Here is a 20,488-nt window from a genome sequence, read left to right on the forward strand (position 1 = left end):
ATCGGCTAAGATAGACCAGAAACCTATTGGGTCACACACACTAGCGAGTCTCTAAAAGACGTAAAACAAGTTAAAGAATCAGATTCTTAAATCAAGAGATAAATATTTGGTCGGATCATACATAAGATAAATTTAAAAAATTTTATAGAAATGGAAGAGCGGATGGGTCACATCTCTTATGAAAGAGTTAGACCCTATTTGAATTAGTCATAAACTAACTTAGTTTAATTGTGATCCAAACCAAGGGGTTAATGAGTTAATTTTTGGTTAAGGGATAATGGGTTGAATTTGAACTTTCTAATCCAACTCATTAATGAGGGATATATATTGATATGGTTAAGAAAGAAACATACATCAATTCATTATTTGGTTGATTGAGTTTTTGGAAATCAAATCTTTCTCTCCTCTCTCTCTCCCTCTTTCCTTACTACCGCCAACAAGAGGGCTCTTCCTCTTGTTACCATGAGCCACCAAGGAAGGTCAACTTCTTCCTTGTTTGCTTCCTCTTCTTCTCTTGATCCCACTTGTTCGCTCGTAGCTAGTAACTTCCGAAGGAGAGGCTTGTATTCACGGAGTTGTCTTGAGAAGCTTGGCATGGATACGAATAGAGGTGAGGTTTGACAGCATCACTACGGTTAATGCCCTTCTCGTTATAGGTCATCCGTAAAGTATATATACCTAGAATAATTGTTATTCATTTTTCATTTTGTTTTATGATCTTGTTCAGTGTGATTGCATCATACATGTGTGTGGTGTGTGTATTGTAATAAATTAGATTTATTTATGTTTAGTCTTCCGCAGTGCATGTTTATGAAACGTGTTTTAGGCCACACTTCATCGAGCATATCCTAGCAACTCTATGGTGCAGGAAATTGAAAGCTGGAAAAAGAGCTTCCAAGCGCCCGAGAAGGGTCCAAGCACCCGAAGGTCTGAGAGCCCGAGTGGGTCCAGGCGCCTGGATTGGCCCGAACCCAGCTAATCATGTAGATGAATTGGTGCACTCCTATTGGCCGACGCACGTCAGCGTCTAGGCACCCAGGAGTGAATAGAGAGGCTATCGGATAGAGCTTCACCGAGGTGCAACCACGTCAATGATCCAGGTGCCTGGAGGTGGATAATCCAGCGATGAAGTTGGATTGAATATGCCTCAGTCCAAGCGCCCGGGGTGGTCTAAGTGCCTGGAAATGCCTATAAAAGTAGCATTCGACCGGCCTTCAATATACAACTTTTCAACACTCATTCTTGATCATCTGACTTCTCTATCTTTGCGATACTGCTGTGCTACCACTCGACTACGTCCAACCGCTGCCAACAGATCGACACCAACACACCAACGCATCCATTTCGACATCTTTGTGTTGGTAACTACTTTTTAATTGTGCTTACTTTACATACTTATAAAAGGAAAGTGTAGGTGTTACATTTTCCTCGTACTTTATATCTGATTTACGACTTGATAGTGGATTACACGTCGATAGATCCAAAGGGCTTGGGTCATAGAGTAGGATTCGTCAAAGGCTCCAAATAAAGTAAAAAATCAATCGTGTTCTGTTTTTCATTTTTATACTTAGTTTTATTCCGTTGTGCACTCAATTTTAAAAAATCAAAAAAGAATGAGTTTTAAAATCACATGATTCATCCCCATCCCCTCTCACGTGCCTAAGATCCTATATGTTTTTCTTAGTCTGACTCTTCCGATGACTTGGACAACCTTTCTTTCAGGGCCTTGGTGTCAGTGGTTACTTCATATAGTTTGATCAATATGTTCCACGGTTCTTTGGCACCGTTGAAGGGTCTGACTCAATTTAGCTTTGGTCAAGCTGCACCGAATAGTCACACTCGCTTTATCATCTACCTTGATTTTCTTCTCTATTGGTGCGTTTCATTTGTCATAGGCAATGGGTTCTCCATCTTCAATGGAGATGATGAATCCAGTTTAGATTATAATTCACATCTCCACTTGGGTGTTGAGATGAAACTCCATCAGGCTCTTCCAACAGTCAAAATCTTCACCGGAGAAGAAAGGTAGTCGGGCAGTGTTGTTGCCTTCTTGATGGGTCATTAAAATATCTTGCACAACTAAAATACGAAAAATATATCAAGTCTTAGTCTTGGATTAGTAGTACAGGAGTAACTAAATAAGATACACGAAAAATGGCTCGAGTGGTGTTGCATAAATTTTGAGTAATTAAAAAATTTTAAAAAAAATGGCTCGAGTGGTGTTGTATAAATTTTGAGTAATTAAAAAAAATGTTAGAAGAGGTGATTGCACCAATTATGACTAAAGAAGACAAACTAAAAATGCAAAAATAGAAAAAGGCATGTCCAATTTGGTTGCACCACTTCAAAGTGGCCCCCTCTTTGATACTAATTGTAGGATTGAGTGGAAGATAATAAATAAATTATACGAACATCAGACAAGAATTGAAGATGAGACGTTGGTTGTCGAAGCAACGTTTTGGTATTGTAACGAAGGTTCTAGAGCAGCCGCAAGAATGAAAGTCATATGAGTGTTCTGAGCTATTGGTTGAAGCCTTCTTTTATAAGGCAATTTGGGTGCCTAGATCCCTTCCGGGTGCTTGGAATCAACCCGATCCGATCCAACTCCATCAGCGATTATTCACCTCCAAGCACCTAGATCCCTTCCGGACGCCTGGACCGTTGACATGGCTACACCTTAGCAAAGCTTTGTCTCAGTCGCCTCTATTCATTCTTGGGCGGATAGATCCCTTCCAAACGCCTAGAGTCTAACGTGTGACAGCCAACCAGAGTGAGCCAACTCTACTGCATGCGTAACTAGGTTAGGGGTATTCCGGGTGCCTAGATCCTTTCTAATTGCTCAGACATCTAAGCGCTTGGATCTCTTTAGGATGCCTAGAATCCCCTCAATCCAACTTCTCTCCTGCATCACAAAGTTAGCACAGAAAAACATAAGAATGATATTTAGCATAAAAAGAGTTAGTCCAATTTAGACGATCTGATCTTGACTTTTGGATTTTCAATGAAATCCTAAGTCTGATCAACGTCTATTGTTCTCTCATGGGGAACACATCCTCACCCACCTTTTAGAAGAGTTTACTTGTTTGCCAAACATCTGATCCTCCAGACTTATTTGGACGTTTGCTCAACATCCGATCTTAACTTTCGAGACTTTCTGTTACACGTTCGATCCTCAATCCACTTAGATTTCTGTCTGATGTCTATGACCCAGGACTTCCCATCTAGTGTCCTTGACCCTTAGAATTTTTGCTTGATATATTCGATCTATCAAGACTTTTGCAAGTCCACTCGTCCAAGATTTCCTTATCTAATCCACTTGACCAGAACTATTTTACCTAGCTTCGAGTAGAACGATCCTCATTATATATCATAATAGTTCTTAACTTTGAATTTTTATCGATATTAAAATATAAATTCGATTAACTGATGCTGGAAAGCTGGTGTTTCCAGCACCTATATATTACCTGCACAGAAAGTTTAAATTTTAGTTGATTTTCTATTGTCTTGCAATAAAATTATTGACGTATAACCGATCACGGATTTAAATCGTGAAAATAACTTTTTTTAATACAGATAAAACTACGTATAATAATAGATCACGTAATCTAACCCCTTTTCGAAAATTAAGTTAGCTTAATCTAATCAGCTTGTCGATTGTTCATTTTATCTGTCTGCAGCTTCTTTTTTTTGTACCTGGAAATTCTTCTCTTCTCAAAATTTATTCTATTTGGAAGGTTAGAGCTATATGTGATGTATGCAAAGCACAGTCTCAACTTTTTTGTCTCAATTTTTCTCTTTCTCACACACACACACACACACTTGAGATACAACATTATTCATATAATAAGAAGTGCTAATAAATATAGGATGCGATTCTTCATTCATAGGTCATAGCCATTAGCCAAATGGATATATAAGACTATTTGTACCATGAAATGGCTGTGTAAAACTATTAGAAAAAATAGAACTGGAAATACAAATATTGCAATATTCGCAAGCAATTAAGTGTAATTTATATATATATATATATGTTCAATTTTAGCTGAAGACGTTAAGACAATCTTCTCAGACACAAGAAAGACATTTTATGAAGAAATAAATAAATAAGAAAGAATCATGCAGGAAAGCACACATATTGATCGACAAACATACATTATCAAACTGTTATACCCACTAATTTATAAACAGTACAATTAACCAAGCAAAGAGTCAGAATGAAACAAGAAAATTAAGAGATCCAAGTCATACTGTATGATTAACTTGAACTTTTTACCAGTTCAAATATTAAACTGGAACCTGTTCCGATTCAACATAATTTCCCGAGACAGTTTTCAAACACTGCAAATACTCAAAATAGAATGCTCACAACCAGGCAGCCTCTAAACACAAGATTCACATCGTTCTAGTTTATGAACTGTACGTTTCACTTACCCGGCTGTCATGAGCCCTTTGTTTCTTCAGCATGTGTAATTTGGACCACTTGGGTGATCAGAGGATTCATTTTGATTCATGGAACATGCCAAAATATTGAACATCAATTAAAGGGTGGGTAGTAATGGATCTTTCAGCTTCGTTTAAGTTCTACATGCATCACAAAATACAACTTAAATGCATACAGAAATAGATCTAAACAAAACAAGATAAGATAAAGATGCTTTAGATCCTTTCTCGAATCATGAATGGAAATAGTTACATGATGCACCCTTCCTGCAGTGCCCGTTCTCATAGTACCTGCATATGCCTGCGTTTCCTCTCGGGGGAGCTAATGATCCTCCAGATTGCGTCCTGTTCCATGATGACCTTGGATTTGGTTGTCTTGAGTCGTTGGCCCTTGAGTTATCGCCTTGGCCTGATTGCAGGTCTCCAGTCTGTGGTGGTTGACTACCAAAGCTATGAGGATTACCAACTAGTTGATTCGTAGATGGGTTAATATTTCCTTGCCCCGGGTTAATATTCCCTTGCCCTGGTCCCCAAGCAGGATTCATGTTCATTGTTTGTGCAGATGTTTCCAAAATGTGGTTTGTGTTTGGCTGTACAGGAGCTACCCAGCCAGGACTAGGGTTTGGCTGCCCTGGCATAAACATAGCCCAAACAGGATGCACGGCTAAATTTCCCTGCAATTGACCTGCCCATCCAGGAGTTTGATTTGCATTACCCAGTGCTGGGGCCGCCCACCCTGAGCTCATATTTGTGTTTCCTTGTGGAGGAGCTACCCAACCAGGGTTCACCATTGGATTTACCTGATTTTGAACTCCCAAACCCATGTTAAAATCTGCAACTGTTTGTGTGGTCTGCCTCCAGGGCATGCTCATATTGTTTTGGGCTACCATTCCCCAGCCAGCATTCATGTTTCCCTGAGGCACTGGTGTCCAACTTCCAGTTGCTTGTGTGGAAACTGGATTTGTGGTTGGGTTTTGTGAAGCCACTGGAAAAGCTGTGTTCTGGATATTTGATCCATTAACAAAACCCAATTGCGTTGGTTGTGATGGTACAATATTGTTAGATCCAAACTGAGAAGATGGTGGATTAGAACTGTTAGAAGAGAGTAATTGAGTATTATCAACGGTAGCTGCAGTAGACTTTGGAACAGGGCTCCAACCATAAGGTGTCATGTTTGACGATGGCATTTGATTATTAGTGTTGTTCATATATATTGGAACTTCAAAGTTTGCGGAATTCATACGCTCAGGATTTGGAGCTACTGATGCTTGTGATCTCTGACTTAAGCTAGATTCTGAAGCATCTGCTTGAACAAATAATTTTCTAGCTGTATCAATTGAGTGTGTACTAAGATCAGGTGCTTCAGACTTTTGGGAAGCCACAATTTGGGCACGAGCAACTGAATCAGTAGTCGGTCCACTACCATCAGATGATCTACCTTGCATTTGCATTGCCAGCAAATGTTTACCAGAGTCATTTTGATTGTGTGAGAGAAGAATACGATTCTTGTCAGACAACTGAGAGGAGGTTACTTGATTATATTCAGAAAAATTTGTCTCATTTGCTGCTGCTCCTTGCTGGATCTGGTGCAACTTCATTTCAGGTGCTGGTGCAGATGCAACAGGAAGAGATTTTCCACCATCTTTAACAGTTTGATCATGCACAAACTGTGCAGAGCCCGTGCCCAACTCTGTTGATGAATTTGTGGTATTTCTTAAAGACACTGTTTCTTCTGACCCCCTTGTAGTGGTAACCCAGCCTGAAGCCTTGTCATGGTCAGAAGCATCAGTTGGCATATGTTTGTTTGCAAAGCCTTTGACATTCGACCAGCCTTCGCTACTTGGTTGTGAAGTCAGAGTAAGCACATTGGAAGAATCCTCTCTCAACTGATACGACTCATTTAGTGAGATTTGTGTACTAGATAATTGATTGCTTGTAGAGCTCCTATTGAGATGAGAATTTACATAATACTGACTACTAGACTGTGACTCAATTGCCTTGGTTTGTCTTTGCCCAAGTTCAATCTTAATATTGGCATCATTTGATGATGCCCCAGCAGAGACATCCATTTTCGTAGATGACCAGGAAGAAAGTGTCAAATTTTGTGTGCTATCAGGCAAATTAGAAACATTACTTCCTCTCTTAATGCTTTCTGAATTTCCTTCCGCATTAAATGGAGTAGAGGAAACATCAACTGACTGGTCTATGTTCTTAGAGGGAGGTTCCCACTCCGGTAAGTCTTTCTCAAATTTCCCAGCCAGTGCATCACTCAACAATATAGAATCCTCTGGCTTATCAGAAGTTCTCCAAATCTTCAAATTAGGAGGAAAGTAACCAGTCGTACTCCACTTACGTAATTGAATCATTGAAAATGGTCCTTGGATTTTTTCAGAGGGATCTTTATAGTGCCAAATCTTTTCTGATTCACTTGGGTTTGATTTTGTCACAACTCCAACTGGGAAAGATGCTTTTTGAGAACCAAGTGAACCCTCAGTTAACTGTATTGTTGAAAGATGTTTCTCATTGTACAGACTGCCATCCGACCCACTTCCAAGTGCATGGTTTCTTGGAGCCTCAGAATTAACTGGTCGGACTATGTCACTAGACTTGTTCGAAGAAAAATCAGTTGCATCAGCGCATCTCCCAGAAAAGGAATCTGACAAAGACCCAACTTGGATTTGTGTACTTCTGTTTGACTCCCAAGAGTTCGAGTTTTTCCGGAAACTATTCCAGTTTTCAGTTGAACCTCCTTTTCCAGGAGACTTTACATCCCTCCCATTCCTAGTGAAGGAAGATCCTCTTGACTTGTCATAGAAATCTGTATGTTCAACAATCAATTTATAAGTTAATAATAGTCAATGGACAAAAAACTGAATGAGGCTTGAAATTAAAGATATGAGCTACCGAGATGTATTATACCATGTTTCCCCACATCTGGCTCTTCTTCCTCTGCAGACTCAAAGTCTGGATCCATACGTGGGTCGGTGTGTATATCAGGGACCTCATTTAGCCTACGGTCACGCTCTTCAGGTGTATTCAACAGTTGCAACTTTTCCACACATTCTCTAAGCGTGGAGGAAAGTTAAGGTGGTAGCAACATACACATTGCTAAAATAGAGTTACTGTGATCAGATGATAGACAACATCAAACATGAAATCAAATTAGAAAATTTGCAGAGTAACATCTGATATAAGCTAAAGTGTCCAATGAGACATGTTAATGATTCTGGGCATACATTGTGTTCTGCCCAAACCATTTAGCAATTTTCTTTCCCATAACTGGATCAGCCTGACCAGTGCAGATACATGAACATATTTAACAATTCAAAGAACTATGAGAACTATTATTATTATGAAAAGCAACGGGATTTAGCAGATATAGTTCCCAATAAGAATAGAGCATAGCAAAAGGATATTCTTTTCGACGACCTTTTTCACTAGCACGATCACGAAGATGACCAAGCCTTGATTTCTCACTTTCCAACCACTGAAAGAACATTAAAAATATATATAACATAGCAGAAAAGCAAAAAAAAAAAGATAAGAAAAAAAATTAGAACATCACAAAAAACATTTCAGAGGAAGATGCTTACATCATTTACTCTTACATGTTGGAGAGACCTTGCATTCTCCAGAACTTCTCCCTATAAATGATGAAAACAAAAACCGTGACATTTATTCTGTTTGATATCTATAACCCAACAAAGACCAACCAAGATATACCACTGTTAGTCGCCCAATAAACCCACATTTAATGCTCTGTCTTAAACGTTTGCATTCCTCCTACAAGAACATGATCTTGTCAGGCATGGCAGGCAAAATATTGTTCAGCCAAATAGTAACACATTTGTCTTTTATATAACAAATCAAAAGAAGCAAAAGTATCACTCGCTCTTCCTTCTTGTCAAGTGAAGAGGAATGATCTTGTTTAGGGAGAATAACAGTCATTTTTATAACCAAGGCCAAGATAAAGAACACTTTTCCAATGGAGACCACCAACATCTGAAAGAAGAGGAACTGTAGCAAAGTTTGGTAAAGAGGATCCATGCATGGCTCATCTTCTAGTCAGAACACCATGAATTTAAATAAGTGCGACACGGGTAGGATTTAGGTGCTCAATACATCATTTTATAAAAGTGAGGATGCAAAATTCAACAAAAAGGAATCTTGGATTATGATAACAAGAATGGGGGCATGACAAAACTTAATATATAATAACTAACAAATAATATCAGAATCTAAGGTCAGTATAAGATTAAGTTATTATTAATAACTATACTATTTTAAGCCATCAATTTAAAAAACCATTTGGGAATTATGATATAGTTTAATTTGGGCTTTCTTTGATTCTTAGGGAGCTTTAAAACAGAACTACAAGAGCATCAATGAAATTACTAAAAATATATCACTCCATCGAATTTTATGCAATAATATATCACTAATAGTATACAGACACACTACTAGATTTTTGATCTCCAATTACTATTACACCTTTAAATCACATCAATCCAACTTTTCTAAAAATAAGCACTAAATAATCAGAAAGTAATTAGGTGAACGCCAACTCACATGTTGGCAACAAGTCAAGAATGAATTTAGCACTTTTTTCCATATAAAAGGTCCATAATAGGAGAAACCATAGACACATTGTCAATAGTCACACATGTTTTACATAGTACTAATTACTAAATAATGAGAAACTAAAAGCCCCTGGATGCAAAAAAAAAAATATCAACAGAGCATAAGCAAGGAAAAATAAGGTAAATAGAAAAGATTACTTCGGTGAACTCCTGATTCGAGATGATATCAATCGTAATAATCTCCTTCCTGTTTAAATTTAGTATCTCAAGAGTTACATCAGTTGTCCTCTTTCCACTTTTGTACGGTTCTGTAGCTTTGCCCGAACCTGAACAGAAAATATAAGAAGCACAAATTAATGCTACTGATGCAAGAGTATATATCTATCTATACTAGGCAGAAAGTAAAGCCTACCGACAACTTGTACCAACCGGTACATATCTTGCCGTTGTCCCAACCCAGAAATTCTTATTCTTACAAAGGTTCCAATTATTTTCTCCTCAAATTCATCATCATCAATCAAGTTCTCCATTAAATTGCGACGCAGATACATTAAGCTAATGTTGTGAACATCTATTGCTGCATAATCATCAAGGTTGTTTAGAAGTTCCTTGTCCTCCACCTTTTTCCGAGCCTTGCGTCTCTTATCAAGAGTTAACTTTGTGGATGGATCACTATTTGCTTTAGCATCCGTCGGGTCAGGATCGGGATCTACTACGCCTCCTTGCTTGTCTTCGCTATCTAGCATTGATACCTCTTTTATGATGAAGTGTGACTCGAGAAGTTTTAGCATTTCAAAGTGCCCCACACGCTCCTTCCCAAAAAGATTTCCAAGTCTTGAATCACAAACAATCTGACTTTTTCGACGGCGATCACGAAGATTATGTTTTTTTATGTAGTCAAGCAAAAGAGCCTGAACATCAAACTGGGATAAAGCAGATGTATCACCATTTCTCATATGTGCTACAAACTCCAAAAGTTCATCTGTAGCCCATTCAGAATTCCTGGAGGCAGATGTACCAACATTATCTACCTTTACTGATCCTGCATTATCTAATTTTACTGACCCTTCCTCCTTGATAAATTTGTTAGTTCTTTTCCTTATTTTCCTCCTAGAAGTTCTTTCTTTATGGTCTGAAGAGCTGTCTGAAGATGCCACCTGCTGTTCTTTAGGATTAAGCAATTTACCAGAATCATCATTTAGTATGGCAACATCAGATCTCTTGATTGGATTTCTAGCACTCATTAACTCATCGAGTGTCAATGACAACTTTGCTTTCAGAGTCAAATAGTAGTCCTTGAACAAATATTCAAAACTACTTTTATCATCAAAATCAATTGTGACCTGCATAGACCCAATAAGTATAGCACAATATTATCAAAAAAGGATATGAAGTGGATAGATGAAACTATAGTAAATACAAACAAAGTGATTTATAAGCACACAATATAACAATTTGAAAGTCTATACTACCAAAAAAATGGCAAGTGATATCATCTTCCGAAACACCATAGCAAAAAGGAATGGAATATATTGGTGTACCTAAGTACCTAACAGAGGTGCATGAGTGTCATGCCTCAAACAACATACAGCATCCAAGTCAATGTTTACAATACTATTATGGTTCCCTGATATCAAGTTTAAAAGAAAAGAAATAAGAATCCTGAAAAACAAACCAAAGAAAAAAGAAGAAAAAGAATACACATGAAAGCCTCTCATCATCAAACCTAGTTTGTCCCAAACTATTTGGGATCAGTTACAATCTTATCCCTCTATTGAGCTCAATCCATGACTATATAAAGCAATCAAATAATTTTTATTATATCGACCAATATTATTTTTTATCTCTCACCCCACCCTTGCACCTTTCACACTAATAGGTTCAACTTTTCACACAATAGAATCTTTTATTGATTATTTTTCATGTCCGTACCTTCTAATATATTCTCTCATTTTATCATCTATTGCAACTACAATTAATTGCTCTCAAATACTAGTTTGCTTTAATCTATCCTTTTTAGTAAATTCATGCATACATCTTACCATTCTCAATTCAACTACTAACTTTTTGTAGATGCAACTTCCTAACGTCCCAATACTTCCATCCATAAGTATGATGTATCATTACTTTAAAAAAGTTTCCTTTGAGCCTATGAGGAATGTGATGATCATGTTCCTCAATATCTCCTCCTTGTTAGATCATAGATTCAAAATATTGAAAGATGTGTATGTTCATCTACCTTGGTTATTCCATCAATTCTATCTTGTTACCCAAACACTACTCATCTTAAACCATTTAGTTTCTAAAGTTTGTCCTCCACAATTCAAGCTTCTTATTTAATAAATACAGTCACATCAATTACCACAATGTTGTATGTAAAAAACATATGGCAAGAAAAGCTGACAAGTTCCTTCTTAATCCCACTTATTACTCATTACTAAATTTTGGCTAAGAAAAACTGATGATGCGATTTAGCTAACAAAACATAATTGGATATTGTCCGTCTTATTTGAGTAAGAAAAGAGGAACCACATTTAGGAAAACAATGAGTAAGAAACGAGGAACCACATTTAGGAAAACAATGAGTAATTGTCCCTTGGAACTATTTTTACCAAATCAAACACACTATGCCATTTCACCAGACCAACATTTTAATAGCTATAATGGATGGTGGAAGCAAAAAAAAACATATGAGTAGCTATTTAGATCTTATCCTTCCATTGGGCTATATATAATATAAGGATATACAGTTGGCAATTCTTCAATCTAGTAGACTTCTCTTTTAACTCTATTAGGTACAATCTTCTTTCATTCCTCACAAGTTCAAGTCTAATTGGTTCATTTCCACTCTTTTTCAAAAAGCCTTCTATGTTATTGCATAACTAGTATACTTGAGGATTGCATTGATTATCCAATAATGATCCAAAATGAGGCAATGCTCAATATGTGGTATAGATGGATGAGTCTGAGTTATGTATGCATCAAGTCAATACATAATCTGAAACAAATTGATCAACTCAAATCCAATCAAATAGAAGATGGTAGTTGATCTAATCAACCTTATTACATAATGTAGAAAAAGAGCTAAAAATGTGATGAAGAGGAATTTGATGAATGACATTTTATTAAATAAAATACTTGTAAATCTTTTCAATAAACAATTTAGAATTTGTAAACCCCAAATACTTAATAGTCATAAGCAATAAGCATTTTTAGCCGTATATGTATTGTTCTACTAGATGTGAATTTCTTTGGTTTATATGTGTAGTAGATGTGGAATTTTCTTCCATATAGATTGCTTAGGTTGATTAGAAACACAGTATCATGGCAGTAAAATTTTCTTTTATTCAATGCATTTGCATGTGTAACCTCACCAGACGCATATGCTTGCATATATGTGTGTGTTGCCCCATATTGATTTAATTTTCAATTGATTTACATCCTATATCAAGATAAGTTCATAATTACATCACAACATAATATCTTGGAATAAGGTAGACAAGAAGATGATCAATCTAATTTAAGTTTAATTTATTCTAAGTGTGCAGATTTCTTAACTGAGAAACATTGTCATTAGTATCAAAGAATAGTCATTTGATGATTTAAAACATCTTTGATATAACATTAACATTTAGGATACTATTTGCATTTTATTAATCATCATTTGAGCATAAATTATGGTTCTTGTGGATTTATTGTCTAACTACGCTTGAATATACTTATATAAGTGAAAATAATGTTAAATACTATTTTTTTAATAAAAAGGGATACAAATCCATGTACATTTGAAATATATGAATTATACAATCACCCGATAGCGAGTAGCAGACATTCACCTTTTACCTTGTTAAGAAAGGCCATTACACAAGATTATGAGTACTTCTCCATTTTAACTATGCAACCTTTGTCCAATAAATGTAGGCCAAAATTAAAATAACTAACAAGCATATTTACTTGGTGGGATAGAGAACGAAAGAGAAAGGAAGAGAAAGATGAAAGAAAAAACAAACAGAAACTTTCCAAAGTTTTTTTAGTAAAATATGTGTTGTTACATAGATAGCATAATAAACTTGTTAAGTTCAAATATATATATATATATATTCAAATATTAAATTACATGAACAAGTTGGCACTTGAATGATGAGTTCTGTACAAACTGTTTCCAGAAAATAATTGGGAGGAATGAGAAGAATAAGAAAAACACAACAAACCATTTGTCCATGCCCGTTTTCCTTTGTCTCTATCAGCATCACAGTGCTCATGCAAGCTTCACAGAACCCTTTATTTTCTCTAACGCAAATAAACCCAGCGTTCTTCATACACCCTTTACACAAAGAGTATGTGCAGGTAAAGCACATGTAGCGAGCACTTTTCTCACAGCTACTGCATATATGCCAACCTAGAATTCCAATTCAATTAAATAAATTAGAAATATGACACAGTACAGGAAATTGAAAATCATTCTTAAGCAAGAAAAGAAACATTCAAACATGATAAGGAATCTTGTTTATAATTAGAGGTTCTTAAGAAAAAAGAAAGACAATTAAAAGAACAAGCCAATATTATAGATAAATCTGATTTCTCATAAGATCTTCTCATTAAATTTCTACATAAGTAGTTGTTTTTTCATTACAGAGAGAAACTTCATAGGTCTATAGAAGCCACTACCAGGGTTTGAAATGCCGAGCGGCACGGACGGTTTTCACCGTTCCGCCAGGCGGCCGAAACCGGCATGGGAGGTGTCCCGCCTCGGCGGCGCCGAAGGAGACGTGGGGCGCCTCCGTCGGCGTCGGAGGAGACGCGGGACGCCTCCGGCGGCGTCCCGCGACACCTTCTGCGACGCCGAAAGTGTTCAGCAGGGTCGCCGGACGCCTCCCGTGAGATCACCCACGATGATCGCGGGCGATCTCGCGACGCGGGTACGCGATTTTTTTTCCTTTTTTAATAATAATTTATTTTATTTAATTAATTTAAACAATTCCTAAGGAGGATGTGGTGATAGTTCGAAGAGGCTTTTATAAACCCTAATTAAATTATCATAATAAAATATATAAAAATATATATTTAAAATTAAAATAAATTAAATAAATTTTATTAATTAATATTCTGAAAAAAAATAATGTTTTAAATTTCATTTAAAAATTTTAAAAAATATATAATAATTCTTATTTATATTCTAATATATTTTTTATTATTTTAAATTTCATTTAAATTTTAAAAAAAAATCTAAAAAATTTTTAAAAAATCTAATAAATTATATTTATATTCTGATTTTTTTTAAAAAAATTACTTGATATTTTTTACTATTTAAAATATATATTATTTAATTAATAATTAATTAAATGAATAAATAGGTAATTTATATAATTATTATTAATATAAAGTAATATATTGTATTAATTTATATTATTATTATTATTATCATTATTATTATTATTATAGATACTTCCATTTTAATTTGAACTATTGATATATCAATTCTATTTAAATAAAATTATTTTAAATTATTTTTTCTAACACTATTAAATTATTCAATAATTGAGAAGTTATAATAAATCAATATACAATTTATTTTTATATACACAATAAAATATTTATCTTATAATTACTATAGATAAATAAAAAACACCGAAACTGTATCGGCACGGCACGGCACGATACGATACCAAAACCGTATCGTTCCGGTCTGAGACCGAAACCTCAGCACGGGTCGAAATTTTAAACCTTGGCCACTACAATATTTTACAGGTCTGAAAAAATCAAAATTCAAAATTTCTCCAAGGCTTACTATCCTCAGCAGACAATTATAGAAATACTGTAATGGCCATTCCCAATTCTTGTCAATTCACAAATTAATAGATGTACCATTCTGTAACACAATCATAGCAAACACATTTTATCACTAACCCTTAAATCAGTTGAGCCAAACAAATCATCAAGCAACATACTTGGAAATTTTGGTTCATTAGGAATCAACTCCAACATAATGAGTTAGTCATATGTACTCATTTCAATTGAGTGATAAGAAGTGTGATGTATTAGAACAGAGTTGAAATTGACTGTCATGTTCATGTTGTGTCCATATATTACCAACCTTTGTTCAAATTTTCAGATTGAGTGGGTAGCTCAAACCATGTTGTCACTGTCATAGTTTCTACACTTATCTTTGTTAGTGTACAAATAGAGAGATGGGAAGGATTGAATCATGAAATCATAAATAGTTTTAAGATTAGGATGTCAAATTGGAGAAGAGCTTTTAGAGCTAAGTCAAATTATAGCATGCCCCTTTGACAAAAAAATGAAAGATTATGACATTAATCAACCATATATTGAGGATTAGTGTGTTGGATAGTTGAAAAACAGATGCAACACTTAATCATGCAAAAAATGTTGTTAAGATGATAGTAAGGCTACTAGAAAATAATAATAATAAATTTAATGGTCTAAATGCATTTAATGTGGCTTTGATCTATGAAAAAATTGAGAAAAAATAAATGTGGTATGGGCATTCTCAAAGACGATAGATTCTAAAGTGAGATGAGTTGAATAAACTAGAGTAAAAAGTGTAAGAGATACAGGGAGGCAGAAGAAAGATTCATTTAACATAATTAAAAGTGATCGGTACTATTTGTGATACTTAAAACTTATAAGTGATCTAAAAGATCATGGTATTACTTGTGGCATAGCCTTATACACAACTCAATACAGAGAAAAATATTAAGATTTGCATGATCAACCCCAATAGATGAAGCTCATTGTTTTCAGTGGGGTCAAGAATAAATTTCCACAAGTGAAAACTGAAAAATATAGACTTTGTGTGATGCATATAGAGTATTTGCAACAATTCTATAGATATCTATGGTTTTGTCATGCCATGTGATTCCCTATATGCTCGTGTCTTTGTTTCATGTAATTTCCAAGTCCCAAATGAATTCTCATGCTAGCCAGATTACTGCAGTGATCTATATTTTCATAAACCACATAACTAATAAATCTCTACTCTCTCTTATGATTGTTTATTCCATATTTATCAATTAAAAAAACCATCAAGAAAGAACTGTCAAATTGAATGTCCCTTGAGGCCCGACCATGTCAAAGCAAATTAGTTAACAAGGTCAATATATCAGTTAGCCAACGACATAGGTGTCATGTAATTCATCAAATTGACCAAACATGAATAAGAAAAAAAAATAAAAAAGATAAATCAAATAACAATGATGCAACTCTGCCACCTAAGTACGAACTCGGCTACACCATGGGGGTGATAAATCAAATAACAAGTTCAGCACATAAGTTACTCAATATTTCCATGTCATTTTTCTTTCTCCAAAACAAATCAACATATTCCACGCTCTATTGGCCAGGTATAATCAATCAAAACAGGGGATAACTCTTTTGACAGACCTAAAAAGAGGGTGGTCAATCAATGTATCTTCAGGTAGGAATGGCGTCGGATTTGGATATATTTGGTTGGCCTACAACATCAAATATTTTCCTATAAATTCTTCAAAGAACAGATACTGGATAGCTAAAAATTATCAATAAATTCGAAATTTATCCAATTTTCCAATTTTTTTATAACCAATGTGCTATGTACTATTTGGCATGGACTAAAATATTATCTTTAATTAGTTAAGGTATACTTTATCATACAAATAGTAAGAAACACAAAATACGCACCAAAAGCCTGCTCTTTAAGGTCCAAAAAAACTAGTCTGATATATATGAAAATGATGGTTCATTTATTAAAAGTAGTATGAGATATTCAATTCCATAATCGACAAAGATATCCTAGCACACAAACAAAGAAAAGAAACATAAGAGAGAGCACAAGGGGCAAAGAAACATACCACAAGTCCAACGACCTTTTGCACGGAAAAAAGCCTCATCTCGATTGACACACGAAGGATGGTACACCTTTGGGCAACCCCTAGAAACCGAAAAGGAATATAAAACAACAAAATAAGGGAAAGAAAGAAGAAATGAAAGATGAGTTATACTAACCTACGATCGCAAACTACAAGATCACCTCCATCAAAGCAAATAAAGCACACCTCTTCATCTTCTTTCTGCTTTGAGGAAATTTTAACAACTTGAGTCCTTGATGGTCGACCCCTCTTCCTTCGTCCACCTCTTCGGGCAACAGCTGGTGCATCGTCAGCATCAGCATCAGCATCAGCATCTGCATCAGCATCTGCATCTGCATCTGCATCTGCATCAGCATCTGCATCCATCTGTGTTGCTTCATCACCCACAACATCAGCACTGTCATGTGAAATGGTGGTCATATCAGGCTCAAGTGTGGTAATGTTCTGAAGTCCACTATCAAAATCAAAGGGAAACTCAGATGATGAATCTTTGGACAATGAAATATCTGCCACCACAACATCCTCCATCTGTTCACATATGGGAAGTGTCACATTGTCCAGTTTATCCATATCTGTGAATGTCATATCCACTTTCATAGCACCATTATCACCTGGTTGAGCAGCAGTGATAGGCACAGATGACGCTACTTTCTGAAGTACACTATCACTAATGGAGGATGATGGTACACACATCAAAACATCAGCTTCTTCACAAGCAACCTGCTCGCCTGCGACAATTGGTGCAGTATCAACATCCATCTTCACCGTTGCTAAGTGAACAGCACCATCACCAACTGTAGTGGTGGGAACATTAACAATCTCAGTGCCATCAAAGTTCAAAACATCACCATCAAAACCAGAGGAAGGCACGGCATAAGAGCTCTGAGGCACAGAAGACGCCTCTTTAATACTGTCCTCCTCCTTCCCTTGTAGCAATTCAGAAACTGGCAACCTATCCATATCAGTTTTTAAAACTACCTCTTCCACAACATCAGCATTCCCTGTGGCAGTAGTGACATTATCACTTACATAGGCTGCAAATTTCTGGACATCAGAATCGAAGGAAAGAACAGAAGATGATCCTTGAGAATGAATTACTTCTCCCTGGACACTGTCCTTGCAATGCTGAGAACTCGTAGCTGCATCCACCTCCATGTTTGACACATCCATATCTGACGAAACAACAGGAGCGGTGTGATGGCTGGAAATGATGATCGTGGCAGCCTCTGAGGCGGGGATGCTTGAATTACTTCCATCAAGATCACAGTTGGACGCATCAGGTGGGCCCTGAGACATAAAAATTTCTTCATGCTCGCAGTTCTTCCCTTTATGAGATTGCAGAATATGATTGTTCTCTGTCTTTCCCTCCTCTTGAAGGATATCAGCATCATCCACAGCGGTGTTGGGAGAATCAACCTCAAAGACGATAGCTTTCTCAGCTCCTTCGTCAGATAGGGAAGCAAGGGAGCCCTGGGGCACTGATAGCTCTGTCACACAATCAGATGCCTGCTCACTCTGAGGATGTGACATGCCATCCACATCGATCATCTCCACCCGCCCATCCTTGGCGCCACCATCACAAGCAGGACTAGCATCGGCTAGGGCCTCCGGCGCCTCGATAAGAACCGGCGCACCCGCATCAAATCCGGAAAGGGGCAACGCGTGGGAGGAACTCTTAGATACGGGCGAATAGCCCGCTTCGACTCCGCCCTCCGCCTGGTCGCATTGTCTCAGGCCGACCTCGACGGCCTCCGGGTGCGTGTGCTCATCGTCCGAGGGATGGGGCTCGACCAAGGCCAAAGCTCCCTCTCCTACTTCTTCATCCATGGATCGGGTCGATCCAAATCTAGGGTTTCAAAAAGAACCCTAATTTTCGCGGTTGAGGAAGGAGGTTCCTCGTCTTCACGATTTCCAGTTGGTGGGACGGAAGGGGAGAGAAGGGGCCAAAACGAGGGCTTTAACGCACGCAATTTGTTACCAGTTCGTGGCGTACGTTTCCATCGAGGTGCCCAGGACAACTAAATGGACGGATCAGATGAAACTTAAAACTGGGACGGACGGTAAATCTTACCCTAACCTCGAATATTGGCACACATGGATATTTGTTATATTAGTCCAATCCTCAACCGTATAAACAATTATTTTATTAGATATATCTATCTCGTATAAATCAATTACTAGGTTATTAGTCATTAGTATAAATAGTTAAACATACATATATATATATATATATATATATACACTGAATTTTAACTCTAAGAACATCTTCGATCCAAAATTTTTAGAGGGATTTATAAAATAAAAAAACTCAAGAATAAAGTTTTAATCACTGTGGGTGGAAGGTTTGAATTTTATATTTCAAGAACATTAGTAAAACTTTAAAGTTATTTTTTATTTTAAAATTGATGTAATATATATATAGTCATGTAATTACATGTTATTAATTATCTCTGATTATTATAGATGTTTCAATAGATTTTTAGAATATTGATGTGGTATATTGGGATCATAAAAAAAAGTTTTCGTAGAACTCTAACTATTAGAGATGCTTTAAGGACATTTGTAATCATAAATTTTTCGAAGAGGTTTATACTTTATCACATCAAAAATTAAAAATCTCACTTCTTTTAAAAACCTCTATTCAGTATCATAAAATGTTTCTCTTTTAAAAATCTCACTTCTTTTAAAATCCTCTCTCCAAACATGATCTCAAGATTTTGATATAAATTTATTTTAAAAAAAAACTATAAACTCCATCTATGTGGTGGCGGAAATGTTTATAATAAAAGGTTTATAGTAAAAATGACATGCTACAAATCTCCCATTACATATATTTTAAAATCTCATATGATAATATTTCATATTTTAATCATCACATCATCGAAATAGACAATTTAAATTTAAAATGTAAATATCAACCATGTTGTTATAAATTATAACAGCTACCCTTTAGTTACTATAATAATGCCATTTATTTTATTTTACTTTTTGATCGGATAAAAACCTAAATAAAATTAGTATGTAAATATTTTAAAAAATGAATTTTATAGACCCACTAAATGTAAAATTAATACTATTTAAATATGATCCACTATTTAACGGTTAACAAATAATTGTTATTATAACGTGTAGGTAAATACTATGCTTCAACCCCTAAATTTGAAAATAAGGTATAAAAATAAAAGTTTATATTAGCTAAAAAATTTTAAAGGTATTTTTGATAGTTCTTATTTTGTAAGGCACATATTTGATAATTTTGGTAGATTTTTATCGATCCTGTCTAAAAGTCAATGAGATGGGGAAGTTAAGGATGTGACGCTTTCACTGATCTCCTGTGTACTCCACTCGAATCTACAATACAAATTACGTCACTGTCGAGTCAAGAAAGAAATTTCAGCGTTGGCTCTCTGACGCTCAAGTCAGTCACCGACGATGAAGTAGAAAGCGGAGCAAAATGAACAGTAGCAAGAACAGTGTCTACCGAGTATTATGTACCTCCGTCAATGCTTGGACCCCCTTTTATATAGAGCTCATGTAGCACGCATGCACACTCCCCAAGACAAGCACATTTCCCAAAGTTTCTCCTAAAAAGACTTGTTA

At 36.0% G+C, this 20,488-nt stretch overlaps 1 protein-coding gene across 1 annotated transcript; it reads right to left on the reverse strand.

The window, feature by feature from the left end:
- Positions 1 to 4,527: 4,527 nt before the first annotated feature.
- Positions 4,528 to 18,835, reverse strand: LOC122053164 (zinc finger CCCH domain-containing protein 19-like). The gene is made up of 10 exons (XM_042615084.1): positions 17,025 to 18,835; positions 16,871 to 16,950; positions 13,232 to 13,419; positions 9,433 to 10,363; positions 9,219 to 9,346; positions 8,164 to 8,223; positions 8,034 to 8,084; positions 7,857 to 7,927; positions 7,360 to 7,511; positions 4,528 to 7,258 (listed from the first exon to the last, which is right to left on the reverse strand). The coding sequence occupies exons 1-10, from the start codon at positions 18,713 to 18,715 to the stop codon at positions 4,674 to 4,676; spliced, it is 5,937 nt and encodes a 1,978-aa protein (XP_042471018.1). The 5' UTR covers positions 18,716 to 18,835; the 3' UTR covers positions 4,528 to 4,673.
- Positions 18,836 to 20,488: the final 1,653 nt, after the last annotated feature.

The sequence above is a fragment of the Zingiber officinale genome, chromosome 3A (genome assembly GCF_018446385.1).
Source record: "Zingiber officinale cultivar Zhangliang chromosome 3A, Zo_v1.1, whole genome shotgun sequence".
NCBI lineage: Eukaryota > Viridiplantae > Streptophyta > Magnoliopsida > Zingiberales > Zingiberaceae > Zingiber > Zingiber officinale.

What these genes read in the sequence shown, in the direction of transcription:
- LOC122053164 (XM_042615084.1), bottom strand. Translation starts at nt 18,715, where the DNA reads ATGGATGAAGAAGTAGGAGAGGGAGCTTTGGCCTTGGTCGAGCCCCAT. An exon ending in CCGGTTGGTACAAGTTGTCG is followed by an intron (nt 9,347 to 9,432) that starts GTAGGCTTTACT and finishes TTTTCTGTTCAG; the next exon opens with GTTCGGGCAAAGCTACAGAA. An exon ending in AACATGTAAGAGTAAATGAT is followed by an intron (nt 7,928 to 8,033) that starts GTAAGCATCTTC and finishes ATGTTCTTTCAG; the next exon opens with TGGTTGGAAAGTGAGAAATC.